At 43.2% G+C, this 25,380-nt stretch overlaps 1 protein-coding gene across 9 annotated transcripts in view; it reads left to right on the plus strand.

The window, feature by feature from the left end:
- ENOX1 (ecto-NOX disulfide-thiol exchanger 1) overlaps positions 1-25,380 on the plus strand; it is a 380,407-nt gene that overhangs the window by 222,717 nt on the left and 132,310 nt on the right. For 6 of the 9 annotated variants that reach the window (XM_054206658.1, XM_054206650.1, XM_054206688.1 and 3 more), the window contains 2 exons: positions 15,002-15,136; positions 15,977-16,114. In XM_054206658.1, coding sequence (XP_054062633.1) covers positions 15,127-15,136; positions 15,977-16,114 — 148 coding nt within the window. In that variant the 5' untranslated portion in view covers positions 15,002-15,126. The remainder of the gene's footprint in view (positions 1-15,001; positions 15,137-15,976; positions 16,115-25,380) is intronic. The other 3 variants (XM_054206718.1, XM_054206727.1, XM_054206709.1) reach the window with 2 other exon arrangements.

A 25,380-nucleotide genomic window follows, 5' to 3' on the forward strand; every position in this document is an offset into this window, starting at 1 on the left:
GTTGTGTCCAATTGCATTGTTTTTCCAGGGAGGTAAGTCCCTGTAGCACTTGTTTTCCCTCAGCCCTTTCCTCTGTCTGCTGTTCATTTAGGATCTGATGTGGCTCAGCTGAAGCCAACTGAGAAACCTCTGATTAACTTCAGTGGGAGCTGGATCATGCGCTGGAGTCCTAAGGGGCCAGCAGCAGCAAATTTTAGAAGACAGCAGGGAATATTAAAGCATCGTGAGGCAAGGGAGTTATTTTTGGCCCGTGACTTCCTTTTGTTTTGCTATGTAATAGGAATGATACTCTAGATAGAGCTTTACAATCATAATAAACAGATCCCGCATTCAACAAATGCATCGGTTTCTGTTCTATGTTTAATCACCCACAAAAGCTGTGTCAGATGCTCTTCCACCAGGAACAATATCTCCTAATTAACTGTAATTAAGGTATATTATAACAACAGGATGTGAAACTAGATGGATCTGTCTCCTGACATTTCAAATTTGGTTATTTTTTTTTTCTGCCAAGTCTCTTAATATGCTTCAATTAATGATAACAGAGGCCAGGCCATTCTCAGTGATGGATCTGCATACATGAATCTTAGTACCATTGAGATGAGAAGTAGCATGTTTCTACCATTAAAGCCCCCTTAGAAACATGCGTGGACCCCCATTTAGCTGAATTTACTGGCCCAGATGATGATTACTAGGAAGCTAAGGGTCAAATCTTGATTGCCTTTTGCTGGAAAGTGTAAAAACTGCTCTGGAGGTGACAGGAGAATCTGGTACCTTGTCTGCAGGTTCTTCAGAGGATCTGTCACCGTTTGTAGCAGATACGGCATCCCTCTTCATCCACCGAGAAACCATATGAAGCTGTTTTATTCTTGCACTATTCGAACAAGCAAATTTTTTAACCTGAGTGGCCCAATGAAGCAGTTTGATTATCGTTTAGGAAATTATTGCCTCTCCTCTGAGCTGTGGCAGACATCAAGTCTTCGCCAACTGATAAGCATTTGGAGAGCTAATCAGTAGTAATGCTTACGTATAATCTTTGTATAGATAGGTTAACAAGTAAGAATTTTTAAACTATTCCTGAATTAAAGGAAATTGCCAACTTAAAAGAGAGAATTTCCTAGCTCAGGCATTTCTGGGCTTGTAATTAAACTGAATATGTTGCTCCCTTGCCCCTAGCCACAGTCGTCCTAAAGGAGATTAACAACATTGAATTTCTACCAAGGCTGAAATCTTTGTACCCTGAAATACAGACTAACACAACAACGTGCTAAAACTCCATCTGGTGACTCCTCCCAAACTTGGTGATGCTTCGCTGTGTGCCAGTGATGCACGTCGCTGTGTCACCATCCTTGGGGTTGGAGTTCACTGTTGGGACTTGGGGAGGAGCTCCCTGTTTCAAAGACGAGCATAGATGAAACAGGGCTTCTGCAGTGTTTAGTGTGGTATATAGATATTTGCCTGAAGTAATCTATTAGGTGTCATAAAGCATATGCAATCAGAAGCTCTTGTGTAAAACGCTGGGAAAAGGAGATGAAAAGCCTATCTCCCATGCCATTCCGCTGAGCAGCTCGGTTATGATCAGGACTTAAATTAAGTGATCTACTATATCTGTAATAGCACAATACAATCATGTTCCTGGGATATTTTTTTTTTTTTGTCATTTATTTTTAGCGACCACAGTTCCCTGTAACTTCCTAAAGAAAATATTTCACAGATTTATTTGAATTGTGTGGCCAAGCACAATTGTGTCCCCAAGTAAATCAGTTAATCTGATCGAGAAATGACATGATTACAAAATATTAGTTTTCTTTTAAGATACCGGCAAACAATTTTTTCTTTTAAGATACCAGTAAACAATTTTTTTTTTTTAAAGTCTCGTGTTTTGTTTGCATCTTATGTGCCCATACTCACTTGATCACATGCAGGAAATATTTTTGTATGCTGCTGCTATGCATGACTAAGAAAGGAGCTGTAGATAGAACAAGATGAGATACAGGCTGTAATTTACACCTGACAGAGTGTGAATTTCATTGCGGGTCCTTTTAAAGGCAACTTGCTATTATTTTCTTGACATTCAGATAGACAGCAATTCCATAGGAAATTATGATCATTCTCTTTTTTTTGTTGTGTGTTTTCTTTTTTTTTTTCTACTCTGCTTTGGTTTTGATTTTTACTAGGGAAAAAAATATTCCTCGACCTTATGCAATTCAGTGTTATCTGCAGGCCCAGGTCATGGTCCTGTGATGCTGGACTTACCCCATCAGCAGAGAACAGCCTGACTAAGCAAAGTTAATAAAGTGTGGGATAAAGAAAGTATTATCACACCATTTCATGGGTGGGGAATCCAGGCACAGACAGTTTAAATTACTTTCCCAAGGTCTATTGCAGAGCTATGTGAGGAACAGGAATCTCCTGGATCCCCATCCAGATGCTTTTCCATTTCTAGAGAACTGAAGACCCCTTATTTGTTTTGGCTGAACAGCAATTTTGGATAGTTCGGAAGACATTTAGAGATAGAAGGGGTCTATTAGTCTTTCCTACTGAAAGAAATATTAGCAAGCAATTAAAAGAATAATAAATGGGACCCATTCAAACTGCTCCGCTTGCTGTTGCTCTGAGCTTCAGGTGAGAAAGTACATAGAGGTCATTTAACCTGACCACTTATATATCATAGGCCACTAGTGTCACCTGGGCACTCGTAAATTAAACCATATATTTTAGACAGAAATACACTGGTCTTACAAAACGTTTTCTATTCAGACTGTAAATTCAAAGGACAGGGCTTTGTCTCTATGCATATCTGCTTTGCACCTCCTGTAGTATCACCTGGACAAACAAGGGCAGTTCATACTCCCGTCGGTTTAATCCCTTGCATCATCACAATCATTTTGATTCATTTGATACCTTGGAGCTTAAAAGAGCAAAGAAACCATTTAACAACACGGGCAGAGATGGTGCCAAAGAGGCACGGGCACCGACCCCGGCGCCCTGTTCTCTCTCCTGTGTGCCAGAAGAGCTCTGTGCTGCCGTAAGGCAGGGTATCGAGCGGTGGCCATCGACCTGCATCGGGGGAAGCTGAGGGCAACTGCTGCCTTCTACACGGGCCACGTCCTCTGCACGTTCAAGGGGTGAAGTCAAGATTTAGTACCGGGAGAGCACGGTGCAGAAATTTGCTGGATGACAATATAAACAAACAAGTCAAAAGCCATCAGTTACCATATTCATAGCTACAGGCCAAATGCTTTATTCGTAATGTTGCAGTGAAAGTATTAACATTGCATTTGTTTAAAAAGTAACTAGTAGGCCATTTGTGGGCCTTATAATACACACGTGAAACAGTGCTCTGCTGGTTTACACTGGTTACATTCTGCTTTATATATTTCCAGAGGGCCAATTTGCAAGGATTTTTACTGCAGAAACAACTGCTATTTATGAATATAAGTAACTAATTGACCAAAGTTTCACACAGTGATTTCATGGCTTCCGCTTCCCAGTTAAAGGTTCCGCAAATCTTTTGGTCTTTTTGTTGACTTTGGGTTGTTTCTGATTGTATCTTGAAGCCTGGAAATAATGTATTACAGTAAAGTAAATACATTATTCTTGTTATTGCCCTTGTTATTAGAAAATATTTATATAGTGCAGTAAATTTACATTGTACTTTACCAACATAGATAAAGGCAAATTCTCTGCCCTGAAGAGCTTATAATTCAAATAAGACAAGACAAACACTTCGGAAAAGGGTGGGTGAAAGGATTATTAATCACATGAAAGGGATGGAGGGCCTGCATGAAGGGAAAGGGGGATGCTGCCATCATCATTTCCTGATTTTACATCTCGAAAGTCTCAAAAGGCACGAAAGCCTAGCTGCACGAGCGTGGCCTTGCCCCTGAAGCTCAGAGCATCTCTGGCTCCCTGACATCCCTGCCCGGGGGGCTCCTGGCTAAAGCCAGCATCAGTCCAATTACAGCACAAGGAGCGCCGGGTCTCTAGTAGGTTTTAGCCCTGCCTGAGGGAAAATCCACATGATTTCCTGCCCTGAAGAGTTATAATTGAAATTGGAGAAAGCAATGCACATGCAAGAAAGCGATTCAGGGAAAGGGGAGTGGAAGTGTTGATGGCTGGGTAAAGGTACAGCCGGGCCACCGGGAGGGAGGGAGAGCTTTTAGGATCATTATATTCATGGTGATCTGCAGCTCAGGCCTCCTCTGCCGTGACCCCTGACAGCTAGTTACAAGGGATAAGCCTCAAAATATTTTTTGTTGCCTAATCATAGCTGATGCACAGTAACTGCCATTCTCCTGATCTGGCCTTGTGTTAAATGTGGGATTGCTTCTCCCTTAATGGAAGAGAAAGAAGGTGTCCAAGTGTCCTGTGAAGAAGATGACACCCCCAGAGTATGTGATATTCCTGTTTGCAGCCCGACAGTACCTTGTTAGTGATCCCATACACAACTGTTTAGAAAACAGACAAAATTCCTGGCTCTGCTTAGCAACTTAATTCAACTTCTGCTGAAAACCAATGGATATGAGGGAGCACAAAGAGTCTGGAAGCTCTGCTCCGTCCTGTGGGAGGTTGAAGATCTTCTTTGTTCCCCTCATTTACTCAGAGCAAACAACCTGGGAAAAGGGAAAGGACAGAGGGCAACTTCCTGTAGCTGTTTTCACTTCCTAATCAAAATAAGACGCTGCCCCCAAAACATGGCACGAAGGATAAAGAAAGCCATTAGCAGCCTGGGCAAGGCTCATGGAAGAGAAACAGGGGACTGTGGTAGCTGAGAGGGGTGTGTGGTCTACGCTGATCTTTAAAATGGGAGCTACGAGGGCAAGGGAGTTAAGTGTCTGGTAAATAAATGGGGCTGAGGAGATGGGATTCATTTGGAAGTAGGAAGAAAAGGTCCAGGATGAATTCTCTCTCCAGAGAACAGGCAGATGTAGGGCATCACAGTTGTAGGAAATGTGTTTGAGTGGGCAGCTCCCGTTGTCAAACACTAATAGTCATACGTTGGCATATTCACTGGGGATGGGCAGGGAGAAAAATCAGAAAGCAAACCATCTCTCTCTCTCTCTCTAAATATCCATATGTATCTATATTTGGGGACATTCTCATGAGTTATTGCAAACTGACTCATGATTTCTGTTCTCCCGAGGTTTGCTGTGCTGGAGTACTCAGGCAGGCAAAGGACAGGAGTGGGAGCCGAGTCCCTTGGGACCGAGCGTCTTTTGGGATTCATACAGCATGCAGGTAGCTGAGCGATGGTTGGGCTCCCAAGGCAGCTCAACCCAGCTCATCTCATCCCATGAGTTTCTGACAAAGCAGATGTCCATATCCAAAACTGCAGTGTAGACTTCTAGCCGGAGAAGTGAGATGTGTACCTCCAAGGTGTGTTTCATGGCCTAGCAAGATGGGTGTCTGAAACAGGCTGTCAGAAGTATATGGTTCTCCCCATTGGCGACCAGGGCAGCAGAAAAGCTCAGGCACCGATGCCTGCGTTAGCTGAAGCTAGGTGAGATGAATCCCTGTTGTGGTTTCAGTTGGGATAGAGTTAACTTTTTTATTAGCAGCTGGTATAGTGCTGTGTTTTGGATTTGGGATGAGAAATACTTTTAATAGCAGACTAGTGTTTTTAGTTGTTGCTAAGAGCTCAAGGCCTTTTCTGCTCCTCACGCCACCCTGCCAGTGAACTGGCTGGGAGGGCACAAGAAGTTGAGAGGGGACACAGCTGGGACGGCTGACCCCCACTGACCAAAGGGATATTCCATACCATGTGACGTCACACTCAGTGTATAAAGCCAGGGAAGAAGGAGGAAGGGGCAGACATTCAGAGTGCTGGCATTTGCCTTCCCAAGTAACCATTATGCATGACGGAGCCTGGCTTTCCTGGAGATGGCTGAACACCTGCCTGACGATGAGAAGCAGTGAATGAATTTCTGGTTTTATTCTGCTTGCATGCACAGCTTTTGCTCTATCTATTAAACGGTCTTTATCTCAACCCGCAAGTTTTTTTATCACTTTTACTCTTCCGATTCTCTCCCCCATCCAAACTGGGGGGAATGCATGAGCGGCTGCATGGTTCTAGCTGCCAGCTGTGGTTAAACCACGACAATCCCCTCCCTTCCCTAATAAAACAGCACAGTATAACAGACAATACTGTCCTGGCCGTGAAGAGATATTTGTATGAGGGGATTGCCCACGGCAGACTAATGCAAGAAATGCGCCTGCGTTGTAAGGGGAAGCGTGGAGTCAGCGCATGGAAACAAAACTAATACAAAGAAAAGCAAGAAAGAATACTGTGAGGTAAATGGAGAAGAACAGGAATGGAAGGAATACAAGATAAATGAGACCGGGGAGCACACTACCAATTTCAAGCTTGTAGCTGGAGAAAAGATCCTGAGTGTGATGTGCTAAGAGAGGATGGCAGCTTTCAGGGTGAGGAGTGATGTAAGTTGATAGAAGAGATAGTGAGGTTTTCTCTTAAGCACAATTTATCAGCAGAAACCTTGAATTAAAACAAAGAAAACAAGCCTAAACCTGTTTTCCAGAGTTTCACTTAGCAGCCGTCACTGAGACAATACTTGATGGTCTTGCATAAAATTTTGATCAATATGACTTTAGATCGCTTCAGTACTCTGCAAGAAAGTGCTCTGCAGATAACCCAGGCACTTAACCAAGGACACTTAGATGTCACCTCTTGTCACAATTTGGTCCAATGATAAAAGTGTATTTTAAAAATATGAAAATAGCTTGATTGACAAGGATTTTTTTTTTTTTCCCCATGAATCTCTGCCTGAAAAGACAGGCTGCTTTAACTCCAGGAGTTCAATTATACGGGCTTCGAAGGAGAAGAAAAATGATAATGAATGCATTTTAGAAAGTTCTAAAAAGTTACTTAAAATAGATTTTCCATAATGTTGCCGTGTGAAACTCAGCTGTCTCCTGGTCTTGTGGGGCTAGGAGAGACCAGTCTGCATTCATTTGGAAATTCAATAACGAGGCTCCCCTGCCCCTGATGGACTGTGTGATACTGTCCCTGGGGCTCTGCCACGGCAGGGCTTACCCATCAAGCTGATCGTTTTTTCAGGAGGTGGCATGGGAGTGATTTCACTTTAGGTTAGCCAGGAAGCTAAAATGCTCTTTCTGGAAGTGTGTCCCAGCTTGCTTTGGTCTTTATTTTTTTTTTTTTTTGCTTCATCTGTTTTTCTTTAAAAAATCCCAACCAAACAACCCTTCGTACTGCAGCTGCCTGAAGTATCTCTAGTAAATGTGAGGTGAGGACATTGTATGGTAGAGTGGGCGAAGGTATTTGATAGGTGCGGTGCATTTATATATAATAGAATTGTAGAATCATAGAATCATAGGGTTGGAAGGGACCTCTGGAGATCACCTAGTCCAACCCCCTGCCAGAGCAGGGTCACCTAGAGCAGGCTGCACAGGAACGCATCCAGGCGGGTTTGGAACGTCTCCAGAGACGGAGACTCCACCACCTCTCTGGGCAGCCTTCTCCAGTGCTCTGCCACCCTCAAAGTCAAGAAGTTCCTCCTCATGTTTAGGTGGAACTTCCTATGCTCAAGTTTGTGCCCATTACCTCTTGTCCTGTCCCCGTTACCTCTTGTCCTGTCCCCAGACACCACTGAAAAGAGCCTGGCCCCATCCTCCTGACACCCACCCTTTAAGTATTTACAAGTGTTGATAAGATCCCCCCTCAGCCGTCTTTTTTCCAGATTGAAGAGACCCAAATCCCTCAGTCTTTCTTCATAAGAGAGGTGTTCCAATCCCCTGATCATCTTTGTGGCCCTCTGCTGCACCCTCTCCAGCAGTTCCCTGTCCTTCTTAAACCGGGGAGCCCAGAACTGGACCCAGTACTCCAGGTGCGGCCTCACCAAGGCAGAGTAGAGGGGGAGGATGACCTCCCTCCACCTGCTGGCCACACTCTTCTTGATGCAGCCCAGGATGCCATTGGCCTTCTTGGCCACAAGGGCACATTGCTGGCTCATGGTCATCCTGTTGTCCACCAGGACTCCCAGGTCTCTTTCCACTGAGCTGCTCTCCAGCAGGTCAGCCCCCAACCTGTACTGGTGCATGGGGTTATTCCTCCCCAGGTGCAGCACCCTACACTTGCTCTTGTTGAATTTCATGAGGTTCCTCTTTGCCCAACTCTCCAGCCTGTCGAGGTCTTGAGGTATGTGTTCCCTCAAGCCCAGATAAGATAAGAAATAGCATGCATAGCCCACCTATAATGACTGGCCCAGGTACTTTATGGCATCAAGGAGGCATTCCAGCACCTCTCATTTCAGTATTCAGCCTTCCAGTGAAGTTGCTGTAGACCTGCTTTGGGTGCTTTCTCTGTTGTCTGACGTACAGAGGTGTGGGACGTCATGTTTCTAAAGTGGTCGGTGGCCTTTAGTAGAAAACAGTGTGATACAAGGCCTACTATTAAAATGCTGCTGTAAATAATTAAAGATTTCAGAATAATTGTTTTTTTCATTGTGAAATGTAAATTCTTAAAAATGCAGACATTTAAAGGGAAGGTTGGTCTAATTTAGTCAGTAAGCCACTGGCCTCTTAAATGGGAAGCAAGCGGTTCACAATCGCAAGTCGTCTCGACAGGGTGAAAACCGAGATGCAATCATCAATTCACAACAGCGTTTTCTGCTCAAGGAATAATCAGACCTGTTTTTATCAAGGCTGTGCTGCATTGCTAGCCTGCAAAGTTGTTTTTTTTTTTTTTTTCCCCTTCCAGGTGATTTTGGAACTGCATATGTGTTTTCAATCACTGAGCTGGACTTCCATAATGCTTTGCTTAATGTGCCTCCAGATTCTGTTATTTATAGACTTCAGCATATTCAGACCGCAGCTGCTAAAACACACACAAAAGAAAAACGGCGTTTGTAACCTGTTAAGACTTTGCTCTGAGATGCCAGTGAAGCTCAGGATTTAGCATGAAATATTACCGGGTGACCTTTCAAGGAGCATCGCGAGAGAACACCTGTTTATCTTGAAGACCTTTGTTTTCTTTTTTTTTTTTTTCAACTGTTGAAATCTTCCAGTGTTCTGCTTTCCAAGGGAAATCTGGCCTTTGTGTGTACCATGTGTTATCTTCAAGAAGTGCTGGGGCAGAGGATTTAAGTAATGCAGCATCTCAAATGAGCAGTTCTTCCAGAAAATGTGTTTTGTGCAAATTTTCTTTGTTAAATATAGAGGGAAACTGTAAATACATTGTGATTTTTCTCTAAGTTGTCTTAGTCCTATCAGTATGGCCGTGATTTACTCGTTAACCATTTTTCAGTGAAAATTGGTAGAAAGGATCCTTTGTAACTATGCAAAACCCTACACATTCAGCGTACGTAGCGAAAAGTTAAATCTCTTAATGCTGCAGCATACGTTTTATGAGTTTACAAGGTGACGATGTAGTTTTTTAATGGCATAATCTAGAATGAGCAAAGGTCTTATAATTCATTCATAAGACAAAACAATCAGAAGAATTATGTAAGTGAACACACAACCAGAGCTCCCATTTAGGCTCTAAGGGTCGGACCCTGCTTATCTTCACTGGCTTGCACTTAATGAAGCTGTTTTCTTAAAGAAAATGCCAGTTCCCGCAGAATCAATCTTTCCTTGCCAAGGCCTCCTGTAAGAGGGAGACGTGACAGACAAAACTAGGTAAACAGGGTGACTCTCTGGAGACCCTGGGAAACAGCTGGCCTCTCTTCAGTAGAGCTGCGAAGGGCTGAAGCATACATTAGATGCCTAAGTTAGGGCCCATCCCAGAAAACAAGACACTTTAAAAAAAATGCTCTGGTACCTAATTTATTTTTTAACTGAATTAGTAAATGTCTTTTTGCAAATTGTTGCAAGAAATAGAGTATGGGACTGGAGCACCTCTCTTAGGAGGAAAGGCTGAGAGACCTGGCTCTGTTCAGCCTGGAGAAGAGAAGACTGAGAGGGGACCTCATCAATGCTTATCAGTATCTAAAGGGCGGGTGTCAAGAGGATGGGGCCAGACTCATTTCAGCGGTGCCTGGCGACAGGACAAGGGGCAACGGGCACAAGCTGGAACACAGAAAATTCCATCTCAACATGAGGAAAAACTTACTTTGAGGGTGGCAGAGCACTGGCACAGGCTGCCCAGAGAGGTGGTGGAGTCTCCGTCTCTGGAGGCATTCCAACCCGCCTGGACGCGTTCCTGTGCAACTTGCTCTAGGCGACCCTGCTCTGGCAGGGGGCTTGGACTAGATGATCTCCAGAGGTCCCTTCCAACCCCTGCCATTCTGTGAAATGTGTGTTCTCCTTCAATTCCTTTTGAATTTCAGAATTCAGGTGAGGTTTTCTAGATGTTAATATACCACTTCCCATGCAAAAAATATGAAACAATGACTCTTCTTGAAACACTGCACATGCAATACTATTAATAAAAGTCATATTTAGAGTCACATTGGAGATGTTCTTTTTTTTCATGTTCTCCAGGTAGGATGGCAGCAGTACAAAAGTGTCATGTCCATTGTTGCTACTCTCAGCTTTCCTCTTTGTCCTAAGATGGTCAGGAAGAAATGGATGGTGACAGAGAGAAAATCCTTGCCTATGTTTTCTTTCTTTTTCTTCCTTTTTTATTGGGAGTCCTGTTGGCAGCTGGAGAAATAGAAACACTGGAAAGAACCAGTACAAAATGCTTGATGTATTTTAGAAGACAGCTGGAGCTAGCCTGGTAAATGACCTGTACTTTGGCAGGTCAGGTGGAGTGTGACCAACCTAATGACCGCTGTCCTATGAATCACACTGAACAGTAACAAACACTTCACACATGCCGGTCTTTTAAGAACTGGAAAACTTGCCTACATGTAACAGTTCACAGAATACCACATCGCTCCTTCCCATCTGCGGTGTCTCGAGAACCGGCACCAGTAACATGCAATGTCTTTGCGACGCGTAGTCCCAGGTTTCAAAAGGTTGATGGCACCAGTCTTTTCCTTGAAGGATTTAGCGTTCACTAAAATTAGACAAAGAAGCGAAATGACTGAAGGTCACCCATAGGTCGGTGTCAGAGTTGTGCAGAGAACCTCCTCTTTGCATCCTGGGGCTGGCCGCTGACCCGGGCACTCCGCAGAGCCTCGTTACTGTGGTGCATTTAATCAACTTGGCTCCGTGTCGTAATTCATTGTCTGTGGTGTTATGGATATCTAAAGGGTAGGATTTTAACTTAGCAATCTGCTGTGTTATTGAATTAGTTTTATGTTGTGTTAATTTCTTTGTCTCCTGGCATTCATTGCCGGTGATAATTGATGCACGATATATAACCGACTTCTGTATTCATTTGGGTAACTGCATTTAATTGCTTGGTATAAAATATGCGTACTAAGTACAATCTGCTATGACTGAGAAGTGCTCATTGGTATGGACTTGAGGGTGCTTTATCTTCCTGACAACCTGTCTGAGGGAACTCTAAATGTCTCCCACAATCCACCATCCAAGGACTGGTACTTGCAGCGTGTCTGCGAAAAGAGAGACCACAAAACGCATAAGATGGAAGCGCTTTACGAAGTGTTTGGCGTTAAAATTTTGTTAATCAGAAGCTCTCAAATAAGGAAGTTTTTATTAACATCCCTGCCCCTCCCAAACGAAAAGGAAGAGCAGTGCCCAGAAGACTTTGCACATTTTTCTCCCCTAAATCAGGATTATGGCTTCATTTGCTTCTGAAGTTACTCCCCTGGAGTAAAGCTACTCCCATGCACAAGTGTTTATAAACACAGATTTCTTTTACATATATCTTCAGGTCATTAGGGCCCAGAGGAGTACTGATGAGTTACAAATCAGGAATGCTTTCTAAAGGTGTGGTGTCAGTGAAATGGTGTTGATTAACGTCCGCTCAGGATACGCAGGATCCCTGCATAAGCTTACGCTTCCTTGCCTGCAAGTATCTTTACTGGTAGATGTATCCCTCATCATACACAGCACTTTGCTTTTTATATGACCTAGTGAGCGGGTCTGTTTGTTTCCCTGTCTTGTTTTCTTTCCAGTGTCATGAAGGGTATAACAGTGCAGCGTCTGAGCTGTACAAAGAAACACTGAAATTTGCCCCAAGCTGTTTTCACTTTAAGCATTAATGAAACCTTCCCCCATCCGAATTTTCGAAAATTTTTAAACCAAAGCTGATGGTTGAGTCTAAATCAGGTGCGAAATGCCTGTGAGATTATTTTAGCCATATTATGTTGCTCTGTGTTCATGTAACTGGTGAGTTGTCGGTACGTGGGATGCTCGCAATTAGTATTTTGGTTTTTGAGAGAGCTACTTTCTACAAGCTGTGTCCTTCAGGATGTCGCGTTAGTTTTGCCGGCAGCTTGCTGCAAATTATTCAGTGTTCATAGGTGCATTTATGCTTGTTATGCAGCTCCCTTCCACTGACAAAACAGCCTGCAGCAGTTCTTGGTTAGATAGGACTAATTCCACTTCAGGCTCCTCACGTGCTCATTTGTGGTTTTTCCTCTGGTTGAGCCTGCACTGCGTCCAGGTCCTCCTGATAAAACAGTGGACTTGATGGCCAGAGAGAAAGCAAAGCTGCCCAGAGCCAGCATGGGCTACGAGGCTATGTTTCAAGCAAAGACTTCGTGGCCCTCCGGGCAGTGCTGGTGGCATAGTACGACAGGAGTTTCACCAATTAACCCACCGATTCTGCCTTATTTCATGTTCATGAGGTTTTGTTCTCCCTCCTCTGCAAGGACTTTAATAAATACTTGCGGCTAGTTCATGGAATTATACCAAAATTTGAGGTACGTGGACAACCTGGTAGAAGGCAAACCCCAAAAAAGTCACCTATTAATCCCCAATAGGCCGAGGTGCATTTGTGTAGCCCAGTGTTTGATTCTTTATAGACTGGTTTCCATTTCTGGCAGAGCTGGTAGAGCTGCAGTGTGGGTTTGGGGGCAAGAGAGTGTAGAGTTCAGCAGCAGACCTCTTTCTGTCACCCGGCGCACGCTTCGCAAGACAGTAAAACAGGGAGAGAGAGGGTGGCAGAGAGAGTCCGACACCCATTTTCTGCCCCTTACCCCGTACTTTTTCAGGTCACCCTCCAAAACTGTGGGGCAGCACCTCCCCCCTCTCTCTTAGCCTAGACGATGCCTTACAGGGACACACAACTAGCACGCAGCAAGGTGTGAAAAGGCATTTCATTGCTGTTGGTTTTCAGACGCGCCTTCCTACATCAAGGCAACAAGGCTGCCGGCCACGGGAAGAACTGTGCCACTCTCATCTGGGCTATTTAGCATATATTTGTAAATCACGATTTGATTTGGGAGTGATTCATAAAGAGCGAGGGGGGCTGTACTGGGTGGGAAATAACTTACTGACAAGGAATAATTCAGCCGGCTCTAACCTTGAAATAGATGTTTGTGGTCAGAAGTTTATAGCCTGAGTGGAAAGAGCTAAGTACAAGTTTAAGGAGCTGAACAGGAGACACCCAGTTTTTAAAAACTTGACATAAATTCAGGTGGCTTGCCTTATGTTAGTCACATTCCCTGCGGAGGACTTCCGTTCAATGTTTGTTTGGTGTTTACAGATGTTATTTAAAAGCCGATTTTATCATAAAATTATTTTATGTTGTGTATAATGAATAGTGGAGATCAAATAAGAACTGGAATTGCAAATTCAAATATTAAGAGTTGATAAATATTGACTTTTAAATAGACCCACCGTAGATTTGAACAAACTGCTTTTTAGCCTAGTATATTTGTTATTTGAAAATTATAACATGCTAAAAAATGTACCGCGTTGTCTGATCCTCTGATCCTGACTCTTTCTCCACTTTCACAGCTATCGATGTGGTCATGTTCCTATGAGGTGAACTGTACGGTGTCAGGGAACTATAATATAAAACCTTCTATCTTGTACTTGATGCGCACCATATGAAAAAAGAAAAACGTGGGAGGTACTAAGCTAAAATATAGTGTAATCACGTTAATTGTGTCTTTTCCAAAGATGAATTCTTAGGGTTTGCAGACCTCTTAATTAAGGTCTTCCAAGTACTTTTTTAAAGACAGCACCAAGTACCTTAGGGCTGAACAAGTCACCCACACGCACCTGCACAGCATTAATGACCTCCTCGAGCACTTGGTCGGTTGTTGGCCGCTAGTTCCAAAGACCCCTCGTGCTGCTGCTGGCCAGTCAAAAAAATAATGCAGCCCCCCTTCGCCCACGGTCCCTTGTAACCAAGGCACAAAGACTAACATGGGCGTATATCTGTGATCGTCCTCACCCCAGTGTTTTCTCCCTCTGCTGGGAGCGCTGGGAGCTCACAGCCTTTGGTCACACCTCCCATCCCTTCCCTCACTCAGCCTCCCATGCGCTGACGTGGGGAGATTCGCAAACAACAACAGCAAGATGTTCCCCTTATGTAAAATTCATGGTCTGGTAGATACCTGGTGAAAGCAATGTGGTTTAGCTGGAGGCAGATGCTCCACCTTTGCTTGCAGCTAACTCACCTTTGTGAGCCAAAGTTACGGTGTTAGTTAAGGAGCAGGCACCACCCTCGGCTTTGTTAGGTTTTATTACTTCTCCCTGTCTCCGCGGGCTCCATTCTGTAAGTCATCGCGAGGTAACTTTTTCTCCTTTCATCTCAGAACAGGAGACTGTTTCCTTGAAACTTGCAACATCAGTTAATTGTTAACAGTTTAAAAAGGAAAAAAAAAATAATCATATTCATCCCTTAATATGTTCTTTCAGCTGATGCCTCCATGCCAAGGAGGCTGTGTAGCTACTGATAAGACCTAATTTGTGAAGGGCTTTTCAGCGGCCTCACAGGTTCATACGTGGCACTGTTTGTTCAGCAGGGAAGGACAAGCATTCGCTGAAACGCTTCTACAGCGGCCGCTAAAAGCGTGCAAGGAGGCTGGGGCTGGGGCTGGTGATCCACAGGGAGTGGGCTGGAGCGTCGAGCGGATTCCCAAAGCGGTCTGCTGTTTCGCAACCACGTTCCGACTGCGGCACTTGGTAGCTCATTTCGTCTTTTCTCTTTCAGAGCCTAATGAGCTGTGTGCGGGCCCTGCGTTCGGTGATATCCCATCTCAAGATGCTGCTAATACAGTAGTTAATTGTTCCTAGCTGAAGAAATCTAACAGGAGCAAAAGGAACTGGGAAAAAGCAATGGCTGCCGGTAAATATCTTGGGCCTGCAAAGGTCATAAAAAAATAGCAGGAAAGAGCTGATTTCAGCTGTCACCGGGAAGGGGCGAAACACAAATGTGTGATCACACCCTGTGTTTGGAGGTTCAGTGTCAGAAAGGTACCATCCCTTAGCTATCTGATCCACTCTTCCTTCCCCAACCCAGGAAAATCCGTACCTGGGCTCAGCTTGTTTTGACTATATCGATGATAGTTGTCTTTTGTATTTGGAATAAAACTTTATATTTCTCATAGTGAATTTATTTGGTTTGACCTCTTTTTAGTTAGGGGCAGATGTATTCTTAAATCTTTTAAATAAAAAAAAATTGCACACAGGTCTTTCGTTGGAGGGTGTTCGGTTCTCACAGCTTTCTGACAAGTTGCCGGATATTATATATAATTAAATTATGCCAGAGGGTGGCAGGAGGATTCATTCAGGTTGGGAGGGGCCTCAGGAGGTCTCCAGTCCAACCTCCTGCTAAAAGCAAGGCCAGCCATAGGGTCAGACCAGTTGCTCGGGGCTTTATCAAGTTGAGTCTTGAAGCCTGTTCCACTGCTTCACTGTCCTCGTGGTGAAAACATTTTCTATATAACCAGCCTGAACCACTCTTGTTTCATTTGATGTCTGTTGAATATTTCCAGCGTCTTCACGTTTTCCTATGCAATACCAAACACTACTATCAGTGGTCTAAAAGGTGAAGCATATTTAAGAAAGAAAAAAAACACAGCCAAATAAGCACTGGTTGCGATATCTCATTTTTGCTGCAGGTTTGGGTTAAAAATCCTGGTGCGTTTTCTTCTTTTTTGCTTACAGTGCGTTTCTTTTCTTGCAGCAGCTGATGGTTTGGGAAGTATAGCTATAGATACCACACAACTTAACATGTCAGTCACTGATCCGACGGCTTGGGCCACAGCTATGAATAACCTTGGGATGGTTCCAGTAGGACTAGCTGGACAACAGCTTGTGACAGGTAAGATTTTTCTGTTTTAAAGCGATCTCTTGATCTCTTTAAAATGAATTCTTCGGGTCCTTTTAAAAATATCTGCAATGATTTCCAAGTATATTATATTTTTATATTCTGAAAACATCACCTATGATTAATATTGCATACTGTGTATTAGTCTCTTCTTGTAGTAGGCATATAATCCATATTATATTTTAACCTTGTGGAAAAGCCAAAACTCTTTTGGGAAATTAAACAACAGAAACCTCGATCCTTATGCTGGGTCAAGACCAGAGGCAGGTCACATAAGAGAAACGTTTGTTTCTGTTTCTCTGTTCAAGCAGGATGTCTTGAGGTTCTGCCAAGGAATACCCTGGCCTGGGAACTCTTGACCGGAGAAAGAATTTGAAGTTATGTTTAATTGGGCAGAAAATTATGAAGCCCATTCACTTAATATGCTTAGTTGATATTAGCGAAGTGAAGCTTTCCTATCAGGTGTGTGCTTATTTACTTTCTGCCTGACTCCATAAATTGAATTTCAAGAGGTTGTTCCCATTTGATTCTGTTCATTCACCTCCCAAACACAGTTTGGGAGAGCTTTGCAGGGGATCGCTTATTCTAACAGTAATAAAAATAGTATTTTAAAACTAGCAGTGTTTCACAGACAAACCTGAACGTATCGGACTTCATTGTCAACAGTAGAGGCCTGATTAGTTGGGATTAAGAAAACTTCATTGCTTCTGTGAGGTAGAGAAAAATTATTTTTATATGGGTGGGTGCCCTTTAGACACAAGCCGCATGCAAGGCGTATGACAGATCCCCTCTGGAAGCTGCATTGCCACTTCAGCTTAAGAGCTGTGCAACATCTGGATGAGAGCAGCATCCTGCCACGTCTGCGCCCATCCACGTAGACATGGATGCGCTGAGCCAGGTCATGATGTAAATCATTCTGCCTGCCTCACCAGGGATGTGTGACACTTAATTTTGGCCAAATATGTCCCCTTCTGAGACTGGGAACTGAGTGGAGCTGTGCCAGTTCACAGCTGACGGTCTGGCTCTGAACGACCTGTTTTACAGGCGGGTGAACTAAGCTGCAAGAAAGCTGATTTATAATGAATCAGTCTCAAGCAGAGATTTTAGCTGGTGGAGGCCGTGAACTGATTCTTGGTCTCTGGCTTTAACCCCATGCTCCCAATTAAAAGAAACAAGCAAAGCCATCCGCTCCTGGGGAGGCTGCTCTATTCAATGTTGTTATCAATGACTTGGATGCAGGAGTTGAGTCCACACTAAGTTTGCTGATGATGCTAAATTAGGAGGAGCCATTGATTCCCTTGAGGGCAGAGAGGCCTAATGCAGACATCTGGATAGATCAGAGCACTGGGCAATCATCAGCTGTATGATGTTTAACCAGGACAAATGCCGGATTCTGCAAATGGGACAGTGTAATCCTGGATGTACGTGTGGATTAGGGGACAAGAGGCTGGAGCGCAGCCCTGCAGAAAGGGATCTGGGGTTTTTGGTTGATGGGAAGCTCAATATGAGTCAACAATGTGCCCTGGCGGCCAAAAGGGCCAACCTGGGGTGCGTTAAGGACAGTGTAGTTAACCAGGCAAAAGGAGTGATTGTCCCACTTTGCTCAGCGTTGGTGCAGCCTCACATTGAGCGCAGTGTGCGGTAAGAAGCATACAAAAATATTAGAGTGTGTCCAAGGGGAGGCAACAAAGATGGTGAAAGGACTAGAGAGCAAGACTTAAGAGGAGCAACTGAGGATGCTAGGTTTGTTCAGATTAGAGACGAATGAATGAATGCTGAATGTAGACGTTGCTGTCTACAGCTTCCTCATGAGGGTGAGTGGAGACGGCGGTGCTGATCTCTTCTCTCTGGTGTCCGGTGATAGGACGCAAGGGAATGGCTTAAAGCTGTATCAGGGGATGTTCAGATTGGTTATTAGGGAAAAGTTCTTCACTTGTGGGAGTGGTCAAGCGCTGGAACAAGCTCCTCAGGGAAGTGGTCATGGCCCAAAGCCTGTTGGTGTTCAAGAGACGTTTGGACAATGCTCTTCAATATATGGTTTAACTTGTCCTGTGTGGAGTCAGGAGTTGGACTCAGTGATGACCGTGGGTCCCTTCCAACTCAGGACATTTTATGATTCTACATGCTAGTGGGGAGCCAGCTTTTTCCATTTTCTGGTGGGGCTTTGCCTGCAGGTGCCGCGCTCAACTTGAATGTGATTATCTCCAAACCTGAAAATAGCCACATATCAAAATCCTCTTCTGCTGCCTTCATTTATAGGCATCTCAGATGCATATCCCGTGGAGGTTTGCCCACCTTTTTGTCTTCCCCTCTTCTTCTGTCTCTCCAGTTTCAGTGTAAACTGTGTCCTCAGGTGTGCTATGTGGTCCCTACATGGCGGCCTCATCTCATGTGCAATGCTTTTCCCCACGAGGGAGGATCTCCAGGACTTTATTTCATTGCCAGCTCCCTACTATAATTTCCATAATTATGTGTATCACGTATTGTAGGAGTGTTGTACAGGTCAGCTGGTATTTGTTCAGCATTTTCAATGTATGAAAGGTGCCACAAGTAATAAATATTAATTACTGAAGTGCTGCCTGATTTCTCTACGGATGCAGAATAACTTCTTTTCTTTCCTTTTGCTTTCCTTTGTTTGAGACTGTCTTGCATTTTCAAGGTAAATGGGTGCTTTGACACCTCATTATATTTCCTTAAGATTCGTAAGTTTTTGACACATTTTCTTCACGGCAAATCCATAATGGCAAAACCACAATTTACCATGAAAAGACTTATAGACTTATTTGCTATAATACATTTACAATATCTGCATTCAGTGAGAGTTTGCATCGCCGTGTTCAACCAAATATCTAACTAGACCTTAGCCTTTTCTGACTTTTTTCATTTTTTTTTTGCTATTAATCCTAGTAATGAACTTATCTTTGTCAGCAGTCACATATTGCCTTTGCTACTGTCATCTGTGACATTTCTCAGAGACGAAAATGACACGCTCATGTCCCAGCGCTAAGTTTTTGTCTGCCTTTAAAAATTTATCCTGCTCTTTTTTTTCCTGCCTTGATGACAGCTAGGAGAGCAGTAAGTGGTTTAGATTAATCTTGGAGAGAGAGTGATCTTTCCTGGATATCTTTACATAACCTGCCATAGTTTGAAATTCGGTGTATGGTACTCATCTGTATCCTGACATATCTCTTAGTTCCCTGATCTTCCAGTTTTCAAAGGACTTATCCATTCACAGCCTTTCCTTCCCCAAGGCAATCGGTTCCTAATTCCTAAATTGCCGGGTGGGTTTTTTTTTTTCCCCTTAGGCACGGAGCCCGTATGATCTACTAAGTCTTCTTAAAGGTTTTTGATGGCTTTTTTTTTCGCAACTGTTGTTAACTTGGCTGCTGTGTAACATGCTGGGATGCCTGCCTTGTAACAGAGTTATGGTCCCCACTTTGCAATCTGTGAAGCTCTTGCCTAGCCGGAGAGTTTGTTAAAATCACAACTAAAGCTTCCGCAACATCTGGCCAATACTATTCTCACCGCCTGGGATGCAGGCTGTCTGGTCTTGGTAACTAATCAATTTTAAGGACCGCTAACCTTTTAATACCAGTTTAGATGATATCTGCACTCTATTTAATTCCTTATCTCCCAGTGCTGTAAAATTGGATTTTTGATCTGGGCAAATGTCAGAGCTTTTCATTTGTAAAGATGGATTCTTGTTATTAGTTGTATAATATCTCTTCTGGTTCTACATATATTTTGCTTACACTTACTGTTAATCAGAAAGCTTACCTTTTTCCATAATATTTGTCTACTGCATTACATACACTGTAATCTATGCATTTATACATTATATATACATAATTCATACAATAAACTGTAGTTTAATAATGCATTAGTTAAAGTGTTAAAGATTGATGTGGAATAGTTATGGATGAAAAGCACTTTCATTCTAAACCTCCCCTTTCAGCAGGTTATGATTTTTTCCAAAAAATTGCCTTTTTGGGCTGAAATTTCTCACGGTTGGTCTCAGCCCAGAGGAAAAAAATAAATTCTGGAAAGGTTGGAGAAAAATCTGCTAAACTGTTTTTGAATTATCCAGGCCTTGAAATTGATGTTTCTACGCTTTGAGACTTTGAGGAAAACGGTCAGGTGAGAGGGGAAGGATAGTTTGTACTTCACCTTTTTGAGATCTGACTCCTCTTTGTGCACTCGGCAACTGTGATTCAAGCACACCTTTCAAGTACATTCAAGCCTGCTGTTTTCTTACATTTTAGGCCTAGCAGAAAAACTCTGTGACCTCAGGCCAGCTGAGAATGTTTTCTTTTGCTTTTGCAGTGGTACTTTTTAAAGACAATTCTGGCATTGCTGAATTTAGTGTTCTTGTGCTTGCATTTGTTTCAGCAAATGGCATGAGGTCACCTGTTTTCTAAAGGAAGACATCCTGCCAGGAAAATTATTTACTTCTCCGGTTCGGTTGAGTTGTTCTTTCACTAATGAACCCTTGCCTTGAAAAACATGAAGCCATTTTGAGATGCTTTCCTCCAGAATGACTTAGATGACCTAAACATTTGTTAGTCAAAAATGGTATATGTCAAAAAGTTCCCCAGTACAAATGAACGTGAAGAGTGGTACATAAGCGGTAATTCCTTTAGACTTAGTTAAGCTCGTGCCCTGTGCCACATATCTGTGCTCTTACAGAGAAAAATAACAAACCACAAGGGCAGACATCCAAGATGAAAGTTATAGATCTGCCTAAAAGTCAAGGGTATGCCTGAAAACTGATGCCTTCTACTTATTTACAGGATAATTATTAAGGCACACTTTTCCACGTGTGTCTGGCCAACATGCCACAGCTTCATGATACTAAAATTTTCAGTGGTCTCCAGTCTTATTTTTGTTGAAGTTAGACTTTGACCACCTGTACAAAATCCTAGTGAAATCAAGAGACTAGAAAGCTTTGAAGCCTAACATCTTGCTTACCAAAAGGTATAGAAAAAACATACACCGTTTTTGTGGCCTCAGGCGTGTATTTTTTAGACACTGGAGGTTATGAAATATTAGACACTTAACATCAACCTTTCTGTTTTTCCATTTGTCTTTGCTTTCCCCACACACTTGTCTTTTGACCTGATTTCAGTGGAACATAGGAGCTGTCAGTTCCAATCAGGTCACTTCGCTCAGGATTGTGCTTTTGACAGTGTTGAGTATCAGATACTTCACAGGGAGAGATGTACAAGGCAAATCAGCGCTGAAGTGCTTCTCCCTCTGGTGGGCCGTCCTCTTGGTCGTTAATATATGGAACAGGGTTCCCCAAACGAGATGTTACATTTTCAAATCAAGTCACAACTCAGCAAAACTTCACTTTTGGAAGCAGCACCTCTGACAATAAGTGATTGCAATCCCAAAACTGCAACCCCAGACTTACTTTTTGACAACAGAAAAATTTGTGAAGTTTCGATCTAGAGCCTCCTAATTCCTAAGACACGAAGTTAAATTTCCCTCCCTGAATTTTATTAGCTCAAGACCTCCAAGTCTTTGCAGAAGTAATATTCAGACTCTCTCTTTCTTCAGAATGAAGATTGTAACTCAAGGCAATCACTATATTCAGATTCCAGTTAGTTTCAAGCATTTTTCCACGTCATCGGCATGTCAGGGGGAGGACTAGCATGGTGGCTTTTCCTTCTCCTACTCACTCCAGTATCTCAAGAGGTCACTGATTCCTATGCAGAGGAGAAGACGTAGGGATTATTTGAGAAAAATCAAGGGTGGGCTGAGACTTAAGAATTCCCTCACCAGTCTGCCTTGGCTAACGAAAAGTCCTTTAAGCTTCAGTGTCTTTCTACCATAAAATAGATGAGGCATGCTTTATGAATTATTGTCGACTGCAGATCGTCATATGCTGACTAAATTGTAAACATATCCCTCTTTGTTCTGGTTGTGTACTATTTCTGTAACGTTAATGAAGAAAAATCAAATAAAGTAGGAAATCAAGGTATATTTGATTATACTCAGCAGTTCCCCAAAGAGAGACTGGACATTGAGCGGTGCCGAAGACTTTAAGAAGTCATCTGGCCAGAAGACTCCGCTAGCTCTCGTGTGTATACTTCTTCTTCTGTGGCCTCTCCATTACTGGAGGCTTGGAGCCCCTGATAACCATCTGGCAGTCTCATTTCGTTTTACCCATACTATCCCATTACCTATTAAAGCTGCCTTTTTCTACACTTCATTGCTTAGCCACTGAACCAATGTGCCAACGAGGACATAACTTGGATCGTCCAAGACATGCCTAACAAAACACAGCTTCCTTTTCTGTAATTAATACCGAGCTCCTGTTAATTGATGCAGGGTCTATCCACAAAAGTTTTAAAGTGAGCCACCTGTATTATGACCTGAAGATAGTAATTTTTTTTTTCTTTTTAGGAAAAAAAATGCTTGAGCATCTATAATTTGTGACTAAAGCTTAGCACGCTGCTGATGTAAGCTCTAGAATAGCACAGGCAGCTGGCAAAGGTGGGGGACACTCGTGTTCCCCCACCCCTGTAAGCTGCAGACCACAACCAGGGGATGGAAGAGTTCAGCAGCCCGGTGGCACGGTAGCGTACAGCGTGTTTACCCTTGTTCTGAACGCTGTACTGGCTTGACATCTGGCAGTAAAAGAAGGTATAAAAAGTCTTAATGAAATCTGCAGAGTTTTCCGTAGGTTTTGCAAACCCCTGGGGGTTACAAGGTATCTGCGGAAGGCATCTTTACGGCTATTGTGGCTTCCCAACCTGCTTTATGCATTGGGTTTCGTTAACAAGCCAGCCTATGGAGCACGAGAAATGTAGCAAGGCATATTCTGAAGAAAATCATATGATTTTCCTAATTTTATTCTAGTTCCCTCATACTTTTATTTATATAGTCGTCACTAAGGAAACATTGCATTTTAGTCAAGAGGAAAAGATTTACCATTTAAATGATGTGAGTGACCAATCAGAATAATTAAAGAGGTGTAAAACGTACTCTAAAGGATTAGAGGCAAGCTTGTACCCAGCTAAAACTATGTATTTTTAGTATCGATACACAGGAGAGCCGCAAGAGTGAAAGAGAATAGGTACTGTGGGAACCGCTGGGAACATCTCTAAAGAAGTATTATATATTAGTGTAACAAGTAGGTTTTCTTCATTGACCTGAAAAGCACCTGCAGAGTTAATCACACTTTCTATCATCTGAGTGTTACTCAAGGAGACTTCACACCAGGGGACATTAAAGTGCTGGGAAGAAACACAGTCAGGTTACAACAGAGAAAGGAGAGAGAGATTCAACGGCCAAAGGAAACGTGGCAGAAACTCTAAGTGCCTTTGATACACTATTCAGGGTTAAGTGTACCTCTTAGGTCATTCAAGTGCCTCCTCTATATTAGACCTTAATTGAGGCCAAGGATGAAGATAATGACTAAAATCTGCTCAGTGCTTAAAGATAAATAGTGCTTTTTAGCATGGTATGAGGGGCTGGATGTCCCAAATAAACAAGACTCAGAGGTGAGCAGAGGCACATAAAGGGGATTATTAAATGCAAAGCTTGTGTTGTATGTGAGGTAAGGGTTTTTTCCTGGAATACGGTATCTCTCTCTCTCTGTTGTTATACTTTTGTCTGGGCCAGTTAACAGTTTAGGAAAACAGACTGATTACTATTTGGCATAACTCTTCTTAATTGTCTCAAAATACCAGAATAAATTTATGATGCAAGCCATATTGTTTGGGTGTTTTGGCACTTCTTTTTTTTTTTTTTTTTAATTATTTAATTCCTGGCTGTTGGTAATTATACCACCAAAAATCTGTTTGACATGTTTCTAATTGAAGTTACAGTAAAGTAACATAAGGAAATATTTTATTTTCGCAAAAGTTGTCCCCATCTTTTATCTCACTTTGGAAAGCCTCCATTCCCACTATTTTCCATGTGCTTATTTATTCCAGACAAGAAAGCCCGTGAGTAATTACAAGCACCCCATTGCATTAAGTAAGCCAAGACGCTATTGGGAACCATTTGCTACCGACTGTTCACTTCTGCTGGAGCACAGCTTGTTTGCAGCACTTTCCCTTCAAACATCACTCCCCATCCAAGGATCCCAGGTCCCTTGGCTGACATGGGGAATCCAGTGTAACCCCTGTGTACAGTTTGCTCACAGGAAAACTGAGTTACTGTGCACAGAAATCAACAGAAAGAGCAAATTGACCATTTTAACTAATCAAAGGCAAGGTATGAATGCAAGGTTATGTATTTACGTGGGGAAAAAAAAGGCTTGTTAATGGCAGACTGTCTGAGCACGGTCGCAGTGTCTGGGTGGCAAAGGTGAAGGTGATGCTACCTGAAGCCCTAAAGCCAAAGCTGTTAACAGGTTGTGTGGGCGGCCTGCAGGAGATGGGCACAGCCGTCCCAAGAGGACTCGTTAACTCGGTCCCTGCAGAGTGCTCTCAGGAGAGCGCAGTGATCGGGATGGCACAGATGGCACTGCCTGGGGGAGTCACCAAGCAAGGCTTCCTTGGGAGGGGGAGACTTGGATATGAATGAATCCCCAGGCAGCCACCCCAAATCAAGGGCTATAAAACCTTTTGTTCTTCCCTAGTCAGGCTCTCTCTCTGCCTGCGTGGGCTAGGGGTTGGTGCTTGGAGCTTGGCTGCTGGAGAGCAAGCAAGAGAAGCTTGCTTTCTACATTTCACCTTGGGATGAAGGGCATAGGCGTGGTTTTGTTTCCTTTCTGCCACCTGTCCTTCAAATGCCCTTTGCTTATTGCATCTCACAAAGTGCATAAAGATGCACATCCAGTTCGCTGCAGGAGCCTGTCTGCGTAATATCACCAGAGGCAATCAGTGTGGAAAAATGTCTTTTGGTGGTCCACACTGAAGAATAAAGTTGGGCTTCAGCGAGCCTAATCCCCGGGCATGCGAGGGAGCTTGTAACATAATACTTTGCTAATGTTGACTTAATTCAGATAAACAGTGGACTTACTGCACCTTCCCGTGCTCCGGTGGTGACAAATGATGTGCGTGACATCACCAGCTCTGAGTAATGTCTCTGTAATGGGAAGCAGCTGGTCACTGGAGTAGTTCTGTTAGTGGACGCGGAGGTGAGAGATAATTAAACTTAATGCATACAATATGCTTTAATAGTGTGCAGGATGTATTTAGGTTGTGTTCTACCCAAATATTAAAGATATTCTGTTACTGTGGCTTCAGAAATTTAATAGGTCTGTTCATGTAGCAAGGACAACTTCATTTGCCTTTCCTGTATGT

Source organism: Rissa tridactyla, chromosome 1 (assembly GCF_028500815.1).
Source record: "Rissa tridactyla isolate bRisTri1 chromosome 1, bRisTri1.patW.cur.20221130, whole genome shotgun sequence".
Classification (NCBI taxonomy): Eukaryota; Metazoa; Chordata; class Aves; order Charadriiformes; family Laridae; genus Rissa; species Rissa tridactyla.